General features: G+C 47.2%; 3 protein-coding genes across 3 annotated transcripts; 1 reads left to right on the top strand and 2 right to left on the bottom strand.

Annotated features, from left to right (window-relative positions):
- Positions 1 to 17,598: 17,598 nt before the first annotated feature.
- On the top strand, positions 17,599 to 20,991 carry CCR75_002489 (uncharacterized protein; the record flags this gene model as incomplete). The annotated part of the gene is made up of 3 exons (XM_067960586.1): positions 17,599 to 18,097; positions 18,157 to 18,619; positions 18,687 to 20,991. 3 exons carry the CDS (start codon positions 17,599 to 17,601, stop codon positions 19,978 to 19,980), a joined length of 2,256 nt encoding a protein of 751 aa, XP_067821203.1. The 3' UTR covers positions 19,981 to 20,991.
- On the bottom strand, positions 20,065 to 20,739 carry CCR75_002490 (uncharacterized protein; the record flags this gene model as incomplete). Its single annotated transcript, XM_067960587.1, has 1 exon — positions 20,065 to 20,739. One exon carries the CDS (start codon positions 20,737 to 20,739, stop codon positions 20,065 to 20,067), a length of 675 nt encoding a protein of 224 aa, XP_067820980.1.
- CCR75_002488 (uncharacterized protein) lies at positions 20,803 to 21,093 on the bottom strand (the record flags this gene model as incomplete). Its single annotated transcript, XM_067960585.1, has 1 exon — positions 20,803 to 21,093. One exon carries the CDS (start codon positions 21,091 to 21,093, stop codon positions 20,803 to 20,805), a length of 291 nt encoding a protein of 96 aa, XP_067821204.1.
- Between the last annotated feature and the right edge of the window lie 997 nt (positions 21,094 to 22,090).

Below are 22,090 nucleotides of genomic sequence, written 5' to 3' on the forward strand. Positions count from 1 at the left end.
AATTTGGCTTAAAATGAATAAAATACCGAGTCTATAAAACATAGTACAGGTATTGTAGCGCAGCTACCTTGCTCCTTTAGTCCTAGGAAGGCTTATAGGCTGCAATTTTATTAAGTTCTAAGCCTGACATAGCTGCGGTTTCTTCAATTGACCTCATAGAACAAGCTAAGTTCTTGCATAGTGCTGTATCTCTTGCGTCTGAGCAATTTAGCCTTGTTTTCAACTAGATTCCAGAATCTATTTTTGGTTAGCCAGCGAAGTTGTTTAACTGGTGCTGATATAGATTTCATTAAATGTTATTGTAATACTATTCCAACGCCTCAAGGTGGAACGCAACTCAGAAAGTCACTTAATTATATAGAAGTTGTAACGGGGTGTATCGTTACATGAAATTAACACTAAAAGGTTGTTAATTAATATTATGTAAAAGGTAGATAATATTTGGAGGAAATTACTTTATATAGTAATTTCCTGAATTCTTATCCATAAATCGGTATAGACCATTATGTCTATTTATTCCGCAGACTAATCAGCTGTAGAAGTAATCAAAGAGAGTTACGAGATAAGATAGATAAGAATTCATTTACATGTTTAGTATTAGTTTATAGTTAAGTCAACATTTACAAAGATAGATTAACAAGACACTTAACTATATTAATACAGTTTTCATTTTACACTCTTAAGCTAACTTGCCTTAAGAGAAGTCTTCCTCTATACGTACAGTGTACGTCACCTAACGAGAGGCACCACTCACATCTGAAGCAGTGTGAAGTGGACTTGTACTGAAACAGTACAAGTCGCAGTGCCCCGTTACACCTGGTAGCACTTTGTAGTCCGTCCAAGGACCACATTTCCCACATTTAACATGGACATGTTAGATGGTAGTGGGAATACGCATCACGTTTCCCCTGAAAGCTACTCCTTTCTAAGTGATATAGAAAGGAGTGCGGTTGAACGAATGAGTTCATCCGTAGGAAACGATGCAATCCTGGCATTACTGTCCAACTTAGACAGAGATGCCCTCCATTCAACCGTCGCCAAGTTCATACAACATGAACTTGACGAGATGAAGGAAAAAGTAGCCTTGCTGAATCAGCAAGGCTCTCAACAGGCGGAACTGTTGAGATTACAACAGGTACAGACCCCTGTACCTGGGATGACGCATCAATCACTCAGTGAGTTGTACAAGCTCGTAGAGCTTAACGAATCCTAGCTCAAGGGATTCAGGGATATGTATAACCAAGTGAAAATTTGTGCCCGAGAGTATATACTCTAGAAAGATTTAGTTTCTCTTGTAGATCATTGCGCAAGCCTTAGAAAGGCACTAAACGCTGTAAATTGAAAAGGGGGGGCAAATTTTATTTAATTATTAATCTTAAACCTTACCCTAACCAAATTAAAACATATTTTAGTAGCCAGATTTATATCTGGCGGCTGCCAAATGTTACTCATCATAGATGGGATTTTAGTGATTGTTTATTTAAAATATAACAAGTAAGTATTTTACCCGCAAAGTAAAAGTACCACAACAACGATAACCAACCGAAGTGAGACAATGTTGGCTTCATTTCCACTTTCAGGTTAGGTTATAAACAGCTAGCCGTTCCGTTGGGTTTTGTTCTGATGAAAACTTATCGTGAGTCCCACACTCTAAGCTCCTTCCTTAAGGATGCGTCACACTCCATCGAAGGATGAGGAAAATTGGCGCGGCTCCTACACGCCTCGTTGAGTAGGCAAATCTTGTCAGGCCCCCGAATCCGTTCCCGAAAAGTGGTGCCGCTGATTTTTTAGCTCCATTGCGCAGGATACCGGGATTCGAGTCCAACGTAATTACGAACCTGCTTGATGGAAAAGCAAGAGCAGGCAATCTTTAAAGGGGAGGAATAAAGCTCGTCGTCAAGCTGCAGACCTTGTGAAAGCGAGAGCTTATAGTGAACATCGCTTCTCTCCATTTAGTATGGAAGAACGCCTCAAAGATGCTATCGGTCGCAGCTTGAAGAGGTTGGGTCTCGCCGATTTATTTACACAAATATAGCGAAATTTAAGCTGATATGGCTACGCCATTATCTAAGCTCTACAAAAAATACGATTGTGCTGGACTAGCACCGAGAATAGTGCTTTTTAAGCAGATAAGGATAGTCATATCATGCCCCGATCCTGATACTGCCAAATCCAAATTGACCCTTCAGTGTCGTCTGTGACGCTTCGGATTTTGCCATTGGCAGTGCTTTGTTACAAAAAGATGCTCATGCGCATGAAAGTGTAATTGCGTTCGAGTCTAGGCAGCTTAAAGCTGCAGAAAAAATTACCCAGTTTATGACAAAGAGTTACTTGCTATGAAGTATGCTATCGTCAGTATCTGAGTTCATCTGCTTGGCTCCAAGCCGTTTGTGATATATACAGATCACGCGTCATTACGCACGGCGACTAAGTCGCCCAATTTATCACAGAGAATGGCCCGATAGCTATCCATTTTCACCGATTACAACTTTGGGGTGAAGTATAAACCTGGCAAGCAGAATGCTTTGGCCGATGCGTTATCACGCAGGCCGGTTTATGAGCTCTCTCTTTAACGACTATCATGCCACCTATTACTAAATTAATTCGTTCGGCTTACGCCAAGGATGAACAGTGTGGATCTTTGCTACGAGCTTTAAGAAACTCTGACTCGGATTTTAAATTGTCGGCACGTTTGCGTGCAAAGTTACATCGATATCCTATTGATAACGACCTATTGCATTATTGCACGGACGCTGCGGATCCTCCGCGCGTCGTTGTTCCTCACGATGATATTTTGAAGTACCGCATCCTTTTGTGAGGAACACGATACTGTCCTTGGTGGTCATCTCGGTAGAGAAAAGACCTACGGCTCTGTAAGCCAGATTTATTGGTGGCCTAAACTTTATAAATGGGTCAGCACATACGTTCGCACATGTGAAACTTGCCAACGGGTTAAAACCTCGGCGCACACTGCCGCGCCGCTGGCAAGTCTGGCCGTAACCATAGGGTGTTGGGAGTCCATTAGTATGGATTATGTTTATGGTCTACCGAATTATTCGGCCGGTTAAACTGGCATTGTGGTCATTGTTGACCGATTGAGCAAAATGGCTCATATAGTCGCTCTCCAGATACCATTTATGTTTAAGGTACAGCAAGACTGTTCATCGGTGGCGTGTTTCGACAATACGGATTGCCAGTGGCAATTGTCTCAAAAAGGGACCCCCGATGGTCAAACTGAAGATGTCAATCGCGCTATTGAAGACGTTTTACGAAGTGTGGGCGCACAGACGCCAAAGCGCTGGAACCCAATGCTCCCAGAGGTAGAATTTGCGTTGAATAACGCTTTACATGCCTCTACAGGCTATAATCCGTTCTATGTCGACGGTGTCACCCACCCACGCGTTGCGTTAACGATTCTACTGCAAGGCTCAGGGCTTGGTGGGGAAGAATTAGCCGACAGGCTTGCTGATAACAGCCATGTTACCGTTCAGAAACAAGAAAGCGAATCTTCGCCACGCGACATAGTGTCTTAAGACATGTAAGGGGTACGATGGCTGATAGCCAAGACAAACAAAATAACAAGCTGAAGTCAAAGGCAGAAGCTGTATTAATTCTTATATGGTCGATGACCCAGAATATAATGCTAAAAATCTACCAACAAAATTAGTTTCCGCGGTCAGTAAGATCAAATTTGCAACCGAGGTTTATTGGACCATTTACGGTCGTGGCCAAGAAGGGCCTAGCTTACACACTAAACCTTCCTAGCAAGCTGCGTACACACCTAGTGTTTTACGGTGGTTTGCTTAAGCAATATCGAAACCCTTCTCACGTGGACTTAAAGGCGCTTGCGCCGAGACAGTTGGTCGTGCCGCAGATTGCTGCATCCTTACCAGGATGTCCAGCTGGCCCTCAAAACGACGTTGCTGACGCTCCAGCATCGATAGACGGTTCTGTTCCGCCCCAAAAGAGCTTTAAACCCGAGCAAAGACCTCACGAGGAAGTTGCGCCTCGAGCCGTAGAGCATCAAATGCTTCCGCCGAAATTTCGGCCTCCTCCCGCGCTGCTTGATGCTCGGAGGAACCTTCAGTTTCACGTTGAGAAACTTTTAAAGCGACGTCGTCGTAAGGGCCAATACCAGTATCTGGTGAAGTGGCTAGGGTACCCCTCTTCCGAAAACTCTTGGGAGCTCGAGGTACCTCTTCGGCAAGATTGTCCGTACGCCGTTGACGTTTTTGAGCGCCAAGCTCAGGGTCAATTCGCGTCAAACGACGCTTCCCACCACTAGACGGTCAACCGAAGCACTGAAAAATCGGCTAGGCCATTCTTCGTTTTGAGGCATAAATGCCGAACGTAACTGCTCTATGGCCTTAAGCTTGGCGAAATCGAAGCGAAGCTTCCGTGTCAATCGAACATCAGCCGCATCCGCAGACTCTCTAATATGCCAAATATTACGAAGTCGGCGGGCCCGGTGGACCCAGCTCTCAAATGAGACTTCGTTTTCACTCCTTGTTTCGTTTGGAAACAAAACGATCGGAATTTCCCTCATGAAGGTCACTGATGCTCCACGGGCTTGATCACGTAAACACGTCAGATATCGACTTCGCGTCACTACCTTTGGTGTAAGGGTATCGCAACTGAAGAGCGTCGCGAGCAGCAGTCTCCTCCGGAGTCCTCGCCAGGTCACCGGAGATCTAGGTGGCCAAGCTGTGACCCGCTATCTCTTTGAGACGCTCGTCCGCATTAAGCGGAGTGAATCTATATATACCATGAGCTTTAGCTTTCGCTATCTCAGCAGCTCGACGACGAGCTTTTCCCTATATGAGGATCGCCCGCTCTTGTTCTTCATCGAGCGGATTCGTAATGATGTTAGGCTCAGGATCCCGTGTCCTGCTCAATGCAGTTAAAACATCAGCGGCACCACGTTCTGGGAACAGATTCGGGGCCCGCGACGTTCATTTGGAGGACAAGCTGTGTAAGAGCGATGCTCTTTCTCCTCCTAGTCTGATGGAGGGTGACTTTCAAAGTCCACCATTCCCTCATCGTCGAGGAAGGTGCTAAGAGTCTGTGACTCACGCTTGATTGTCATGGGGCAAAGGAAAAAAAATACAGTCGAACGGTTAGCTGTTTAGGTTTCAACCTCAAAGTGGAAATGAAGCGAACGTTGTCACCCCATGTCAACAGTCTTATGAGGAATGGTGTAATGCGGCACACTTTTGTTGGAGAACCGTTGTTGTGGTACATTTACTTTATTGCTAAATACCATTTTATCCTATTCTAAATTAGTTACTTTCTTAAATTCCATTTTTTTCTGGGTACCAAATCCGGTCACCGCCAGATATAAATCTGGCAGCCAAAAATAATTTTAATTTAGCTAGGGTAAGGCTTTATATTGAATAATTAAATAACCAAATATAGTGCAGTTCACCTTTTGATCTTAAAGCGTTAAGTACCTTCCTGGGACTTGCGCAGGGATCTGTAAGAGATAGAAGCCTTCTAAGGTATGAACTCTTGGGCACTAGTTGCCACTTGGTTCTACGAGCCCCTGAATCCCTTGAACTAGGATTCACCAAGCTTAAATAGCTTGTACGACTCCCTGGGTTGCTAAAACCGTTAGCTTAAAAGAACTAAGTGCACTATTTGAGTCTGAAAGTCTTCCTCTGACTTAAAGAGCAAGGTAGCCCCGCTACACCTGGTAGCAGTCGTAGTCAGTCTATGCCTGAGTCTTTTGACTAACTTTTTCGAGGATGGAGCACTTCCTTGAGCTTTCGGGGGCGCGACGTGTTGCTTTTGACATGATTATAACCTCGCTTGGGCCTGATCATATCGATTACATTGTATCCTAGTCCCGAAGGTTTTGGAAGCCACGCTTGAAGCCTTTATGCAATATGAGGCTTCAAGCATAGGGTACATCCAAGACCACTTGGCGTCATCCAAGCCAATAGGTACATCCCTGTAACCGACTCCGAGCCCAAGCCTTGCCGTCATATTGTCAACATCCGTACACATGAGGGCAAAGAAGGTGAAAGTCTCTCATTTTGACTAAGGCAAATGGACATGGCCATAACTTCGGCTATGGTCAAAACCGAGCAACAAAGGTGGCCCTAGCCATTTCAAAGCTCGGTGATAGAGCCAGTGAGTGGGCCGCACTTCCATAGATGCCACTTTTCCCACATGGGATTCGCTAAAATGGAGTTAAGTCGCACGTTTGCGTTCCGTTGAGCTTCAATACTAAATGTCTGGACTTTGATAGTGTAGAATGCTCTCACGTCCTTGATTTGAATTCGGCATATGATCTCATCCTTAATTTGGCCTGGCTTGAACGCCATAAGCCATTAATTGATTGGAGGCCTAAGGCCTTAGACCTTAATCGCAACGCGCAATATTCCTAGCAAAACTTTGAGAAACATGAGTCAACCTTTGCTAGGCAGCGAAGCGCTATTGGCGCAAATCAGTGACCGAATCTGTCAGTGTGCTACACATTAGAATGTCTGAGTACATTAACTTCAATGTTGAAAACAATAAATTTTAGCCTGACTCAGGAAAACAGGGTGAAACGGCACGTACTCCGTCGATTGACACTAATTGCAATAACGAATAACTGAATGCTGAAAGCATTGTCAGCCTAGGGCTGAGTCATCAAGGGTGTAATATTCCTGAGACACGTGGAGTGGCACGTCTAAGTCCCCCGAGCCAGGTCGGCCGAAGTGGCACCATATTGAGTGTCGCCTCTGACACTATTGGCAAGTTTCCAGGGTATTTCGGGTTAACCTTTTTAATGCTCGTGAAGTGGCACGTAAGCGATCACAGAACAAGATGTTTATGTTGCATGACTCCTCGTCGTTGGGTACCAGCTCTGGTACAGAGCCAATAATGGCTGGGAACATTTGGGGACGTGAATGTCATGACCTCTACGAGTAGTAATGTCTCGACTCCGGGACAGCAGCATGCGAAGCGCCTATAACATCACAAAGTGATACGAGCGAGCAGTTGTATACGCTTGTAAACGGTGCGACCGGCAAGATCGAGGTGGAAGTTGGCTATATAGCAATCCCTTCGTTACATGCTCATTTTTCGAGCTGGACGAAATGTCTATTGACGAGTACGGCCGAGCCCTAGAGGCTGGTGACTTATCTAAGATGGTGGATATTCGACCAAATATGAGTTTAAATCATAATCGCTTCTTGATGAAGCCGTCCTGAAGGCCACAAAAGCTGAATTTAGTGCGCGGAGTGGACCATCGATCCTTAAGATCCCACGTATCCATTCAACTCCAAAGTAAGGAAATTCAAGATCCGGTGTTACCAATCCACCATCTAATTTACCTCCAGATAGAGGTGTTTGTCATTATTGACTTGATCGACTTGGTTTCTGGAACCAAATACTGTGTTTTACGACAGTGACCTCTACTAAAGGAACAGTGTGACGGCTTTGACGATTTTTTTCGTGCTAAGCACGAGACAATCTCCCCATTCGACACCGACCATTTAGCAAAAAGTCAAATGGTAAATGGCTTATTGTACATGCTTAAAGTAAGCTTAATTCTGCCACAATTCCAGTACAAACTCCATTTCTAGAAAGGGTTTTCCATAAAACAACATGACGGGATGGTAATTACCAACTACTCATGCGAGCTAGTGATATTGGGTTAGCACTCCAAGCGGAATTGTGTGGGAGTGATTTGATATGCAACAAGGGCTCTCCAATGCTCCGGCTACATTTAATCGTCTAGTAACGCAAATGTTCCAACCTCAACGGGGTTATGCCCAGAGTTATTTTGATGACATTTTTGTCCATAGTCGTGTGGAGCAGGGTGGGTCGGATGTGGAAAACCACATAAACCATTTGCGAGCAGTACTCGAGTGTATGCGAGATTGTATGCTGATGCATCTAATTGCACTTTGGCGCAGACCAAATTATTTTTAAAATTGTATGCTGATGCATCTAATTGCATTTTGGCGCAGACCAAATTATTTTTAGGGTGCTTCATTGGGAAGCAAGGCATTCAAGCAGATCCCGCCAATATAAAAAGCATAGTTGATTGGCCGGTTTCTAAGAGCCACAAGAATTTACGTAATTGGTTGGGCCTCGCCAACTACTTGCACAAATATAGCGAAAATCACGCTGATTTGGCTAGGCTATTATTCAATTCCTTTAAAAGATCACAAACTGGTGCTGGACTAGCACCGAGAACACTTTTAAATCAATTCTATCCATGCTTCGATTCTGGCTCAGCCAAATCCAAATTGGCCTTATAGCGTCGTCTGAGACGCATCGGATTTTGCCATAGGCAGTGCTCTGTTACAAACAGATAATAACAGGCGAGACTGGGTGATTGCGATCGAGTCTAGATTACTTGAAGCTGCAAAAAGAACTACCTAGCTCTTGACAAAGAGTTACTTGCTAAAACGTATGTTATTGTCAAATTCAGAATTCACCTGCTAGGCTTGTTTGTAACATATACAGATCACGCGTCTTCTGGCACTGCGACTAAGTCGCCCCATCTATCACAGAGAATGGATCGACGGCTTTCATTTATCGCCGAAAACAATTTCGAGGTAACAGGGTGTTGGGGGTCCATTCGTATGGACTTTTTGTGTGGCCTACCATCAATTCGGCCGGTAACACGAACATCGCGGTCTTTGTGGACCAATTGAGCCAAATGGATCATTTAGTGGCTGTGCCGGATACGATTGATGGTGAAGGTACATCAAAGCTGTTCATTGATCGCGTGTTTTGGCGACACGGTATCCAAGTGGCAATTATCTCCGATCAAGGCCCCCATTTCACGGGTTAGTTCTGGAAATCGATTTTCCGAGTGCTTGACACAAAATTGAACATGACAATCTCGAACATTCGCAGACCAATAATCAAAATGAACGTGTTAATTGCATCATTGAAGACGGTTTACGAGTGTGTGTGCTCAGACACAAAAGCGCTGGAGCTCAATGCTCCCAGTGGTGGAATTTGCATTAAATAGCGCTATAGATGCCTCCGCCAGCTATACTGCGTTCTTCGCAAACAGTCTCACATACCCACGCGTTCCGTTAACGATGCCACTACGTGATTTAGGGCTTGGTAGTGGATAATTAGTGGAGAGGCTTGCTAATATCATTCCCTGGTACCATTAGGAAACAAGTACGAATTTCTCGCGACGCGATTAAGTTTACTTAAAACACGTGCGTGACACAATGGCTGATAGCAAGACAAAAAAACACAGAAAAGGCAAGCGGATACCAAAGAGAGAAGTTGTATTGATTCTTATGCGGTCGGCGACCAGTTTTGTTAAACGCTAGAAACATACCTGAAAACTTGGTTTTTGCGGTCTTTAAGACCGAATTGCACCCGCGCTTAATTGGACCATTTACAGTTGTGGCCAAGAAGGGCCACCTTAAACGCTAAACCTTTCGCAAGTTGCGTACACACCAAGTTCTATGTAGGCTTGCTTAAGCCATATTGGGACCCTTCCCACATAAACTAAGAGGTGCTTAATCTTAGACAGGCGGCCGTGCCGCAGATTGCGGCATCCCTACCAGAATATCCAGCTGGCTCATTAAACAAGTTTGTTAACGTTTTAACATTGGAAGGTGGTTTTGGACCGCGTCAAAAGAGCCCTTCATCCGAGCAAAGCCCCCGCGAAGGAGTTGCACCTCGCGGTTTATAGCATCAAACGCTTCATACGAAATTTCGGCCCCCTCCTGTGTTGCTCGATAAGCGGAAGGACTTTCAGTTTTACGTGGAGAAGCTCTTAAAGCGACATCGCCGCAAGAGCCAGTACCAGTATATGGTTAAGTGGCTTGGGTACCCCTCTTCCGATTTCTGGGAGTTAAAGGTACCCTTTCGGCAAGATTTTCCGTGCGCCGTTGACATTTTTGAGCGCCGCTTCCAGGGTTAACTTGCGTCAAACGATGCTTCCTCAGCATGGCTCGTTGCCTCGCATGCGGCTCTCCGCTGACCGAGAACGAATGCCTTAAACTGCTCCAACTGAGCAACATGATGCTCAGGAGGACTACCCAGGAGCCTGGCCAGGGCTTGTTCACCAAGTCGCTGCGCCATGTGCCCTGCCATGCGGTGGTGTCCGTAACTCAGACTCAGGATGAGCTGAGGCATGAGCAGGCTCGGAGCGAGGCTCTCAACAAGACTTTTGAGATGCTCTCTGCCCGGCCGCATCATTCGAGGCCCATTCAGATGGACCGGCCCAAGTTCAATGGAACTGCAGCGCACACGACAGTCAACTGGCTTTTAGCCGTGGAGCAATGCGGTGTCGCGCAGCTCATCGAGGACGACAGCCGGATGGTGTCGTACGCCATGTCGCATCTGCGCGATAAGGCCTCAGTGTGGGCTTACTCGGCGCTTATAGCGGACAGAAAAGCGTTCCCTACATGAGCGATATTGAAGGAAAAGATCGATCCGTTTACCAGCCGCCGAACAACGAAGTGTAGCTTCAGGCGCGCTTCTTTGGAGCGCGACTGGCGAAGCATCGCTACAGAAGTATGTGCAGGAGATGCGCTCGCTGTCGGCGTCCATTAACGTAGATATGATTCTGGAGCACATTAAGGTGCCCACGTTTATGAACGGACTACGGCATGGCCCATCGCGACAGGCCCTTTTCAGATAGGTGCCATCGACGATGGAAGAGGCTATCCAAATTGCCTTGGCTGAGGAGCAATCCTACAACAGTGCCTCGGCGACAGATTGGTATAAGCCGTCAGCCGAGAGGTCAGATGCCACTCCCATGGAGTTGGGCAATGCAGACGTTGTCTGTTTAAAATGCGGCAAGCGCGGCCATATGATGGCTCGCTGCTATGCCAGGGTCCCTGCTGGGGCGAAGACGCCCAGCAAGAGGACTCCCTTCCCAAAGGGCGATGGCAAGAACCAGCGTGCGAGACGCATGAGTTCGGCATCGACCTTTGAGGGGTCGAGAAATGCAGGAGCGCAGTAGGGGCGGGATGCCCTACTGACGCGGACTCTAAAGCTAATTCAAAGTTCAGAGTTATCGAACAAATGGGTAGCATAATCACGGATGTTTCGAAATCTCGGACCTCAGCATTCTGGTCTATAGCGCTCGATTACGAGGATATCACCAGATGATGACCCTTCTCGTGGATTCCGGTGCCTCACAGAATTTTGTGAAACTCGCGGCTCTAAAACCAACACCGGCGATGTTTGAGTCGCATTGCCAGGACGGAAAGCGAGAAGAGGCAATCGTTCGTTTAGCGAACGGCGCGCGAGTTATATTAAAGGGAGTTCAAGTAGAAATCGCCTTAAGCGTTAGTGACTTCTCTTGTAAGAAAAGTTCATTGTGCTATAGAATGGATAGTCCGTACGGCAAGGTACCCATCATGGATAGACTGGCGTACACGCACAGTTCTTAACTCCACGCAGGACACCGAAAAAGTTGGCTCCTGCGAGAATCCAATGCAAATGATGTCGTGCACAACTTAGCTAAGGGTGCGTTGACGGGATTTCAAACGTCACCAATTCCTAGCCAGCTCGTGGAGACTGGGGTAGTGAAAAGGCGATGACAAGCAGTCATGCGTCCGAATGTCCTGCACATAGCCGAAAGCCTTTGGCAGTAGACGTCAAGCGTCGCATAACCAAACAGTGCCTAGAGCCTGATGCGGTTGGGAGGTAGGCGTTAGCCAGGAGAGCAGCGACACCCGCTTTCCAGTCAAAGGTCGTGGTTACTCGGAGAACGAATATCCGACGGATAATGACGATGAAAGACACTTGGCTCTTGGATCGGTCCCAATTGAAGAGGCGCACTGTCATCCTCGTTGGAGGTATATCGCGCTCAACGAACTTTAGCCTGCGATCTTCTAGCGACTGGCGTCGAATAAAAAGTTTTGAAGCCCCACAATCGACTAGGGATTTAAGTGGCAATTTATTTTACAGTTTTGTTTCCAAGGTGATGAGGCCAACCTCATCACCTGGGGCAGTCACACAGAATACTTGTGTGTGAGAAATAACTTTCGTCAAAAGACCTGCAAAATCTTTTGACTTTGCTGGATCAGTAGCGCTTCGCACCTACTGACCCCGACCGTTTTTCGGACGATCCGCCTGGCCGTTGCGATTTCGCATCACGTCGGATCCGTGTTCTCCGCTTTTCCTAGCGGAACGTCGATCTTTTCACTTTAGTGTTTCTAGGCGCTGGCCGTGGGCACTATACATTTAGGCGTTGTGGCCCCTCTTTTGACACCGATCATATTAAGTAATCGTTTGTAACTTAAAAAGCGAGGTTTCTCGCTTTCTACATACGAGGGGTCCATATGTTCTGGACCTTCGTTTTCTTGTCGTCTCGGAGGACGATATACTCCAGAGTAGACAAAAGCCTGTTTCAGGCTGAAGTCTTCCTGTTACGCTATAGAGATCTCTTGGTCGAGCGACTCTAATTCTAGCCGAAATAGGTGGGTCTTCACAGGGCCGTCTGCAAGACCTTTAATAAACTCAGTTACCTGTGTTTTTTGTTCCTTTATTGGATGACTAACGATACAACTGATACACGAGCCTTTGAATGACGTGTTCGAGGCCGTCAAAGACGAAATTGCGGAGGCATTCTCAGTTGAGATGCTTCGGCAACTCCTTAAATCTGCCGAGGAGAAAGTAAATCTCCCGGAGATGTCCTTGCCAAATTAAAGGAAGGAAAGACCACGATAGTCACATTAGTTCCAGAAGAGAACTTGGTGGACTGTTCCTCGTCATCCACAATGGACGAGAGCGTCCTATAAACGGACAAAAAGAGAAATGCTTCGCTGCTCAAGGTTGGCTCGCCTTGAGATATAGTCCGTTCTTTAAAGTTCTGTGGAAGCATTGCGATGTGTTCCCAGAAGAAGTGCCGATCCGGCTATCAGCAGATAGGAACATTAGCACAAAATTAATTTGGAACTTGGTACTAAGTATTTTGTGCTCCGGCAATGGCCGTTGCCGAAAGAAAAAGTCGACTATATCGATGAGTTCTTCGACAAATGAGTCAAGGCGGAACAGCTACGTAAAAGCAAGTCGCCTCACTGCATCCCGACCTTTTGTGTGCGTAAAGCCACAGGGGATGACGCGTGGTTCACGCTTACAATAAGCGAAACAGGACCACCATTTCGGTGCAAACGCCAATCCCGCGGAATGATGTTTTGTTGAACTCCATGGGAAAGTCAACTATTTTTTCCGCGTTGGATTTATAAGATGGCTGCTATCTTGTATTCACGAGAGAGCCCGATGTAGCAAAACGGCAGAAATCACCATAAGCGGAATGCTTTGGGGGTGGATTGAGATGCCCCAAGGTTTAAAAACGCACCGGCGACATTCAATTAAGTGGTGGCTCATGTGATACATCAGCACCGAGCCTACGCGCCCTAATACTTTGATGAAGTATTCGTGCATACTTGGACCGAGGACGGTCTGAGCGAAAGAGAGTCTCATAACCGTCATTTAGACACAGTGTCGCAGACTTCAGGTGACGCTTTATTGTACGTCAACTTTCAAAAGTGCGTCATTGGGGACCCCGAGATACATGGGCTTATGCATCGTAGGTACACATGGTGTACGAGTAGACCCAGACAAGATAAAACCGGTAAAGGAATGGCCGATCCCACGACAACTAAACAGTTTGCGCCAATGCCTAGGGCTCGCTGATTACTTGCATAAGCATAGCAAGAGATTTGCTGAGTAAACTAAAACATTATCTGACCTTCTTAAAAAGACGCAGAATGGATTTGGTTAAAAGAACAAGAAGATGCGTTCACATCAGTGGCGCAATATCTTGTAGAGCCACTGGTCTTGGCATTACCAGACACGGATACGCCCTTGAGCGTCGTCGGCAATGCAAGCAATTTTGCAATCGGCAGCGCGCTCATTCAAAAGGATGACGGCGGCATTGACCGTGTCATCTCTTATCAGTTTTGGTTCTTAAAGCCGCGAAATTAAATTATGCCGTGCAAGACAAAGAGCTACTTTCAAAGAAGTATGCTCTTGCCAAGTTTCGAGTGCACTTATCGGGCACCGAGCCATTTGTGGTTTATACGGATCACGCATCACTGCTGACCGCAATAAACTCACCACACCTTTCGCCTAGAATGGCAAGATGACTTATCTTTTTCTCTGAATTTAATTTCAGAGTTGAGCACAAGCTGAGTAGGTCGAAGGAATGCGTTGGCTGACGCGTTCTCACACAGACCAAACTTCGAGGCAAGACACCAGGAAAGTGTGTCAAGTGCTAAAGCACGAGCTGAGCCGTTAATGGTAGCCGTTAGGCCCACCACGTAGCGAGCTTTTTAACCTCTGATATACAAGAGAGCTGCAGTCAGGACGACCATTGTCGCATGATGTTGGATCACTTCGGTGGACGGAAGGTCTCCCTTCCGTCGCACCTGAAGGCTAAGCTAAGCCACTTAAGCTACAGCGACGGTTTTTATGGCATCAGCTGTCACCTTGTGATCCCTTGCGGATCTATGTGTCTCATGACACAGATCTCAAGCTGGTGGTGTCTCACCCGTACTGGCGTAGATACGGTTATTTGATAGCGAACTTTACGAAGGGCAATGGTTGCTCCATTCTTTGGGAGTTTCTTAAGTGCGCAATACACTTGCCACGGTTCAAAAGCGAAACACAGTTTCGGAAATATGACGATGACACGCGAGGGTATAATCTTAAAGACCGAATCTTGCCTTAGTGATCCTTCTGGTTTGACAGTGGTCAGTATGGAGCAACGGCAAGGAATGCCTGTGCTCCCAAACAATATGGACATTTGTTATTTACAACTACGTCCTATGACCGACCTCTCGGCGTTATTATGGCGAGTTTGATTTTTAAAGCGTGAGCGAGGCAAAACGCATTGTGGATGAGCGATTTGCCATCACACGAAAAGTCAGTGACGCAATAGCAATAAACAAAAAAAGTATGCTGATCAAAATCGCAAAAACAATGAACGCTTTTAGAGTGGAGGTAAAAGTACAATTAAGTGCTGCTACCTTACCTAAAATGTAAATTCTGTACTACCTGGAGGTACTGAATTTATTTCCGCTTTTCATTGGGCCGTTTACGGTGGTGGAAGAGGTTGGAGACCTAGATTATAGGCTCACCCTTGCCCCGTATATGAAGAAGCACCCCGTAATTCACGTGGGTCGTCTGAAGCAGTATCTTGATCCAGATGAGATCACTTACCCATCCGTCTAAGGAAACCAATGGTGACGCCGACTGTAAGTTGAGTGTCGATCTAGTGAGGGAGACGGGAAAGGTGAAAAACTTCAAACCGAATGACTCCTCCGACAATGAAACGGAATTGGAGAGCGAGGGATATAACGCGCGTAACGCGAATCCTTCAGCATCAATTTTCAAAAGGTCCAGCCGAAGTTTCAGGCGCTCGTAGCGCTGACGATCCTTCGCGCAGACATCGTGAAGATTCGAAGTCATGTCTTGCGACTGACTGAACGGATGCGGGTAAGGCTGCCGCGAGTAGGTGGGCGAAATCGCCGCTCCTATCGAGCTCCACCTGCACTGATGGATGCTGCTGGGAATCAACTCTTCCCTGTTGGAAGGTTAATTGCCCACCGCTCCATGCAGCAGAAAAATCTTATTCTCGTCCAGCGGAAAGGATATTCAAAGTTTTGACTCTTAGCAACCGGTTCGACGTATCGGGCTTGGTATCTGCTTATGAGAAGGAGTACCAGTTCTCGCTCCGCTATTTCCGTATGGACAGCAGGAGCGGCGTGATGAGTTGAGCCAGGGGGTACATACCGCCTATGGACGCAAGCAAGCAAAGTTATTTCGCCACATCGGAATGTGTCTGAAAGCGGCGCAGAAATAGCCAAATCGGAATGTGGCTGAAAGCGGCGCAGAAATTCCTCTCCGTATCGGTTGGTTGATTCATTTGAATGCAACACGACCGGAATCGGGAAAGCACGAGCAAGTGATTTCTCCTGAGCAATCCACAAACTATGGATGCCATAATGACAATGTGCATCTTGAGTAGCGCGCTCTAGGATTTACGCACTCGTTCAGTCCGAATAAGGCCATTCGGATGGAGGTGACATTGGTGGTATACCACCAGTCACAAAGCCACCCTCAATATGACTGGCTTGTGACTTCGACTTGACAAGTTCAAGTGCCGCCGGTGATCCTTTGCGCTCAGGCTCTTCCACGTCATTGTGAATGATGGTCTGAAGGACAGGTGTTGTTGTTCTACCCAACTGAGAAGCAGTTGCTCTTTTATGGGCAGCGCTCTCACGAATGGTCGCTGCGCTAGCCAGCGCAGACGACGATATCCACTTTGGTGTGGTTCACATTGTGCCCACCCTTTTATATGTGATGCACCTTAGAACATTCACGGATATGAGGGCTAGCGTCATCCAAGATACGAGGTATTTAAAACAATACGCTCGCAATACATATCAGTGCATATCTACAGAGATGATCAAAATGGGTTTCATTTTTTAATGCGATTAAATACAAATCAGTCCTAAAAACCCTTCCTAGTTGACAAGGGTGCGCGTGGAACCGGATTACCGCTCCCGTGACGTCACTGAAACTCAGGTTTCTAGTTCATTGGGTGAGGTCGCTTAGATGTCCACCAACTACCTCAGTGTACGTGAGAGAATACGGCTAACCGCTTCCTCACTGTGCTCAAAATGTGTGTGCTAGTAGTGCGTGGAAGCTTTAAGGAGCGCCCGCCTAAACATGTTGAATTCTATTTGAATTAATGCCGCCTCAATTTCTCGACAAAAAGTAATAAAACTATAAACTTTAACGGCATGAATTGCTCTGGTTAAAACGATGCAGTCTACGTTTAGTATTACTTAAACAAAAATTTATTGGGCGGCGGAGAGTGTCTTATGATGATATATTTATGCCCCAATTTCATTTCTTCCCACGTCAGATGGTATTTCTTTGTAGCATCGTAACAACAATACGCCATTCGTAATGTGGTGCAGCAGCACGTGTCGCTCGACCTCGTTACGAATCAGTATCTGTAACGGGGCAACTTTCACTAGTACTAATTAACCTCACAATGATTACAGTGTAGGCGAGGTGCCTCGATACTTCACGTACACAAAGGTACAGAGGAAAGTTTTTATGAAGCTTAGGGTCTTTAGCTTAAAGGTCTAGACTAAGTCTTCAGAATAGAGAAAGTAAAAAAAGAATAAATATATTCAGCTTCGTACCCAACGATCTTCTATCTACTACTGAGCTTATTATATCAATAACTAAGTAAGTATGGCGCCTCCTTGCGCACCGCGCACCATTTAGACTTAAATCAACCAATCAATAGAGCTAATGTCTTATTGGTAATATTGGAGCAATTTTAGTCAAAACTAATAAAGATAATAATTTTGTACTTCTTTATTTATTTCCTCTCAGGAAATAATATTTATTATTCGTCGTATGGGAAATAATACTTATGTGTCGGCACACCCCGTTACATTTTCTTCCATTGTTTTTTGGGCTGCTTAATCTAAAAAGATCAAGACGCGTCGGTTACTTATTCAGACTAATCTGACTCTTTGTTGAGTCCGTCTCCAAATTTCCGCCAATTAAAGCACGTGAACTGCAGCTTGCAATGCGAGACAAACACCCGAGGATAAGCATAATAGATTTCTTCTTGAGTGATTCACGATGGCGTCTACAGCGCCTGGTCCTTCATTGCGTCCCCTTCTGGCCGCGTGCTTTTCGGCAAGTGTTCACGGAGGCTGCGTAATTCGCGAGGTGGTACAGCAGCACGTGTCGCTCGACCTCGTGAACAAACAAGAAAACGTGTACGACCCGCAGACAATAGCTGACCGTCGGTCGCAGCAACGAATCATTTATGCATTGCGTCACGCATTTCCTCAATTGACAATCGTAGGCGAAGAGGGAGAACTGGCATCTCCTGCTTCCCAAGACGTGGTGCACTGCGATCTCCAAGTCCTTGATGCGGTAGTGGATCTCAGTGACCACGAAGCGTTCGACTGGAACGACTTAGTGGTGTGGGTGGACCCACTTGACGGAACCAAGCGCTTCGCCGCAGAGATCTACGACGAGGTCTCCGTGCTGATTGGCATTACTTACCAAATGCGACCTATCGCTGGTGTCGTGCACCTTCCGTTTCACGGCAAATGCGGGGTTACGTATTGGGGTATGAAAGTGTTACGCTCGGGTTATTATATTACGCTTACAATATGCATTTTTCTTAAGGGGGGCCAGGAATTGGCGTCTTCCGCAGCGAACACGACGAAACAAACGCCCAGGCGTCACATGCGAAGTATACAACGCTGTCGCCGGTGTTCCCGCACCGCCCTCTGGTCTGCACAGTTTCGTCCACGGCGTGCGATCTGGTGAACAGGGCTACGCATTTGATGGCCCCTTCTCGTGTCATGACGGGCGGAGCAACTGGCACGATGGTACTCGGTGTAATCACTGGGCATAGTGACGTCTTTTTCCGCTTGAAAGCTGCCACTCGAAAGTGGGATATCTGTGCCGTAGAGCCATTACTTGAAGCCCTCGGTGGCAAGCTCACGGATTCACATGGTCAAGTATACGTATACGACCACATTACAAACGCGCCCGACTTTGACAACGAGCGCGGATTGGTCGCTACGTTGACCCACGAGTGCCACACCAACGTATTGACGACTTTGGCTACAGTCACTCTGACGAGGTACCGGCAAATGTAGCTATCGCGCACTTCCTATTCAATCGCATAATATGTGCTGTTCCTAACGCAGTGCACTCGATGGTCGAGCAATGACGCCCCAGTGGTTCCAAGAGTGCATTTTTCCACATCGACAAGTGGCAGCAGTGCATGTGGTCCCGAATTCCATGCATTCAGGTCCTCACTCGGTTGTTGGAAAGCTTGAAATCCACTTTGCCGACACGGACGACACACTAGTGTTATTTCGGAAAAAATCCGCGAAAAAAGAGCTACCCGGGCGACCGGCAGCGCAATGGACGCGTGACATTGCCTCGTACCGCAATGAAGCCACGTTCTATGCCCACTTTGCGTCGTCCATGCTCGCTCGTGGAGTTGCACTGATCCGACCGTTTGCCGTGTTTGAGAGCAATGCTAGTGGGCAGTGCACGGACAATTTACTTACGCGTGGCCCAAGCCTTGTTGCGGATTCCGAGAATTTCTTGCTATTACTCGAGTGCCTCGGTGTTGCGTCTCCACGATCCTCAGTACCGTCAAATCCGTCGCTTAATCGCTACGAAGCTGCAGATTGTCTGGAGCTGACGGACACGCAGCAGGCATTACGGTATCTTGCTAATCTACACGCATCGACGTATGGGCAGGAGCAATTGATTGTAGAAGCGCGTCGGAAGCTTTGGCCAAGTGCTTGTTGGTGGACCTTAAGCAAGCGAGGAGAAAAGGAACTCGCGCAAGCTCTTGACATTTGGCCACTCATGCTTATCAAGTGGCGTCTTGAATTTGAATCCGAAGGTGAATTTCCGCTCCTTTCCGAGCTCGAGACCCTTGGGGAGCGAATGGTCCAACATGCCGCATATATCAGCAACTGCCTCGTAGATTGTCGCTTCGAGACCCTCGTCCACGGGGACTTTAAAAGCGCCAACCTTTTCTTTGAGACCGTTACTCGCGAAGTGCTTGCCTTCGATTGGCAGTGGACCGGCGTGGGTCTGGGCGTAATGGACGTCGCCAACCTCTTGAACACGTCCACGAGTTTCTCGCTGCTTGCCACCGATGCGATGGAGCTGGAATTATTGCACTTTTACTACGATTGTTTGAACGCAAGACGACAGGAACTCGGCAGTGGATCGTTGCACGACGAATATCCGTTTGAAGCCTTTGAGCGCCACTACATGTTGGCAACGCTCGAGTACGCGCGTGTCTTGATCTCGAACTTCTGGAAGCACATGACACCCGAGAGTTGCGAGGCCATGAGCGGGTATACAAACTGCGGTCTTGGCTACCGCACGATTTCACACGTTAAGCGCATGGTGCGCAAATTGCATCAAGGTCTCGAACGCGTTAGCACGGAGCGCCAAGGGACGGACCTTAAGTAGGACTTTTTTTTTCGGGATTCTTACTTTATATTCGTACTTCACTTGATTACTTAACCTTTTTTCATAAACTACCCCACATTTGTGTCACGTCATGCTAAAGTGCGAAAAGCGCAAATGGGTCTCGCGCTCGCTTGGGGCCTCGTGTTGAAAGTAGGCTCGTCGAAGCGCGTTGGCCGACCTGGACGTTGTGAGCATGTTTTGTGCTCCAAAGTCGCGTGGAGTCATGGTTCCATCTTCGCTGACGCTAAAACTACTGCGCGAGCTAATGCTAGGCGACATGAGCGCTTTCGCCACCCCATCGTACGAGTTGAGGTTCGCGAGGAACTCGATGTATTCAGGTGCCTCGCTCGCCGCTGGATGCGCCTCAATGGCTGCCAACACGCGCTCTAACGCCAGTCGCTTCTTCTGAAGGGCCGTTTGCGTCTCTCCGACGAAAAAGGTTAGCAAACTGTCGTTTGGCAACTTGGGCAGCTGCGACTTGCCACATTTTGCCATGAGTGGTGTTAGGGCCTCGTGTAGTCGCTTGAAATCCTCAAAACTGCGTCGAATGGCATAGGATTGCGTCGTGCACGGTCGCGTGGCGTAAGCGGACGCGCTGTCGCTCTTGCTCGTGCTCGCGCGACGTGTGTTCTGGCCAAAGGCATCGTCCTGCATGTGGCGCGTGACCTGCAAGAGATACCGCCACGTGCCCGTCTTGCGGTCCTGCACAAGTCCACGGATCGACACGAGTTGCGAGCTTTTAAAACTCTCGTACGGCATGGCCTCTCTCGGGTGCGAATGGAGGAATGACGTTTCCAACCTCTTGGCAACAAACCTGCTTGTCTACTTGTCGCACGAGGTTGGACGAAATCCGAGAGCGTGCGTCGAACCTCCCACTCTATTGACCCAAATCCAAGGTGCAGGCGTCTTGTTTGCTCCGCAAATCGTTAATCGCCTTTCGCGATGCTCAAATAGTGCGACAGGCGTCGCGACGTGGGGCTGGGATACCGTAAGGGGCCGGGTCGCGATGCGAACTGCCTTCACGTCGCTGTCACGATGCTTTTCGACGGGCAAACAGCCGGAGCTTCGGCTGGGGAATTGCTTGGGCTCAAAGCGATGAGCTGAGGCACGCATTCAGTTTCGGTAGCGCACGTCACTCAAAGACTTTGTCAAACTGTACCCGTAGACTAGGTTACATTTTTAAAAAAGTGCCAGCAAGAATGGTACAGGGTACCCTGGCGGAGGTTCGAACTTATGTTGCGAAGGTGCGAAAGATTTCGGGGTTGGGTTGCATTTTTATTCACAATGTTGCACATCGGCAGCTACCGTTGCTACCCGCTTTTAAAGCGCTGGCAGCATTCGACAAAGCATGCTGATGCACTGCTCGACAAAAACGAAAAATATGTGGTTGCTTGCTAAACTGATGCACACATAGAAAACGTAGCGTACAGTACAAGGCAAAGCAGGCGCTGTTTGGTCTTGCATGCTGCTGAATAGAACTATGATTAGAAAGCACGGTGGCCATGGGCCCTTCTTCGTCCAAACAGGGCAATTTATATAAGAGTGTTTAGCACAATTGGATGATACCAAGTGAGACAAGACTCTTGCGCAAAAGTGTTCCTCGCACTATCTAATGGCGATAAGAAGCTGCGCCGCGAGTTCGTAATTCTTCAAATGATTCGTATCTCAAAATCGAAACGCGCAATTACGACATTCGTCGTGATCGTGCTTGTAGGTCAATGTGCCCTAGAACGACAATTAGAGCCGCCGTTGTGCAGCAATTAATTGTGTACTGTATGCGACAACGTGTGCCTTACACGCCTGACAGAAAGGCCACGACTGCGTCATCCTTGGTATGCGCGCGTCTCTACCAGAATTGGGCAACCCATGAGGAAAGATGTTATAGATTGGTCCGTTATTGGCTCCCGAATTAGAATCAGATCAATGCTTGGAACCATTAAGCATGCAGAAAACACAGGCTTGAGAAGGACCACCTTTAAGGGTAAATCATTTTAAGGATAGAAATTTGGATGGAAAACAATTACTGTAGGAGCCAACGTAAAATAATAGCTTATGCGCCAGTAATAGTACCGTGTACCACCTCTTCTTTTCCACGCTCGTACATAAAATT

This window comes from Bremia lactucae, linkage group LG5 (assembly GCF_004359215.1).
Source record: "Bremia lactucae strain SF5 linkage group LG5, whole genome shotgun sequence".
NCBI classification, from domain to species: domain Eukaryota; phylum Oomycota; class Peronosporomycetes; order Peronosporales; family Peronosporaceae; genus Bremia; species Bremia lactucae.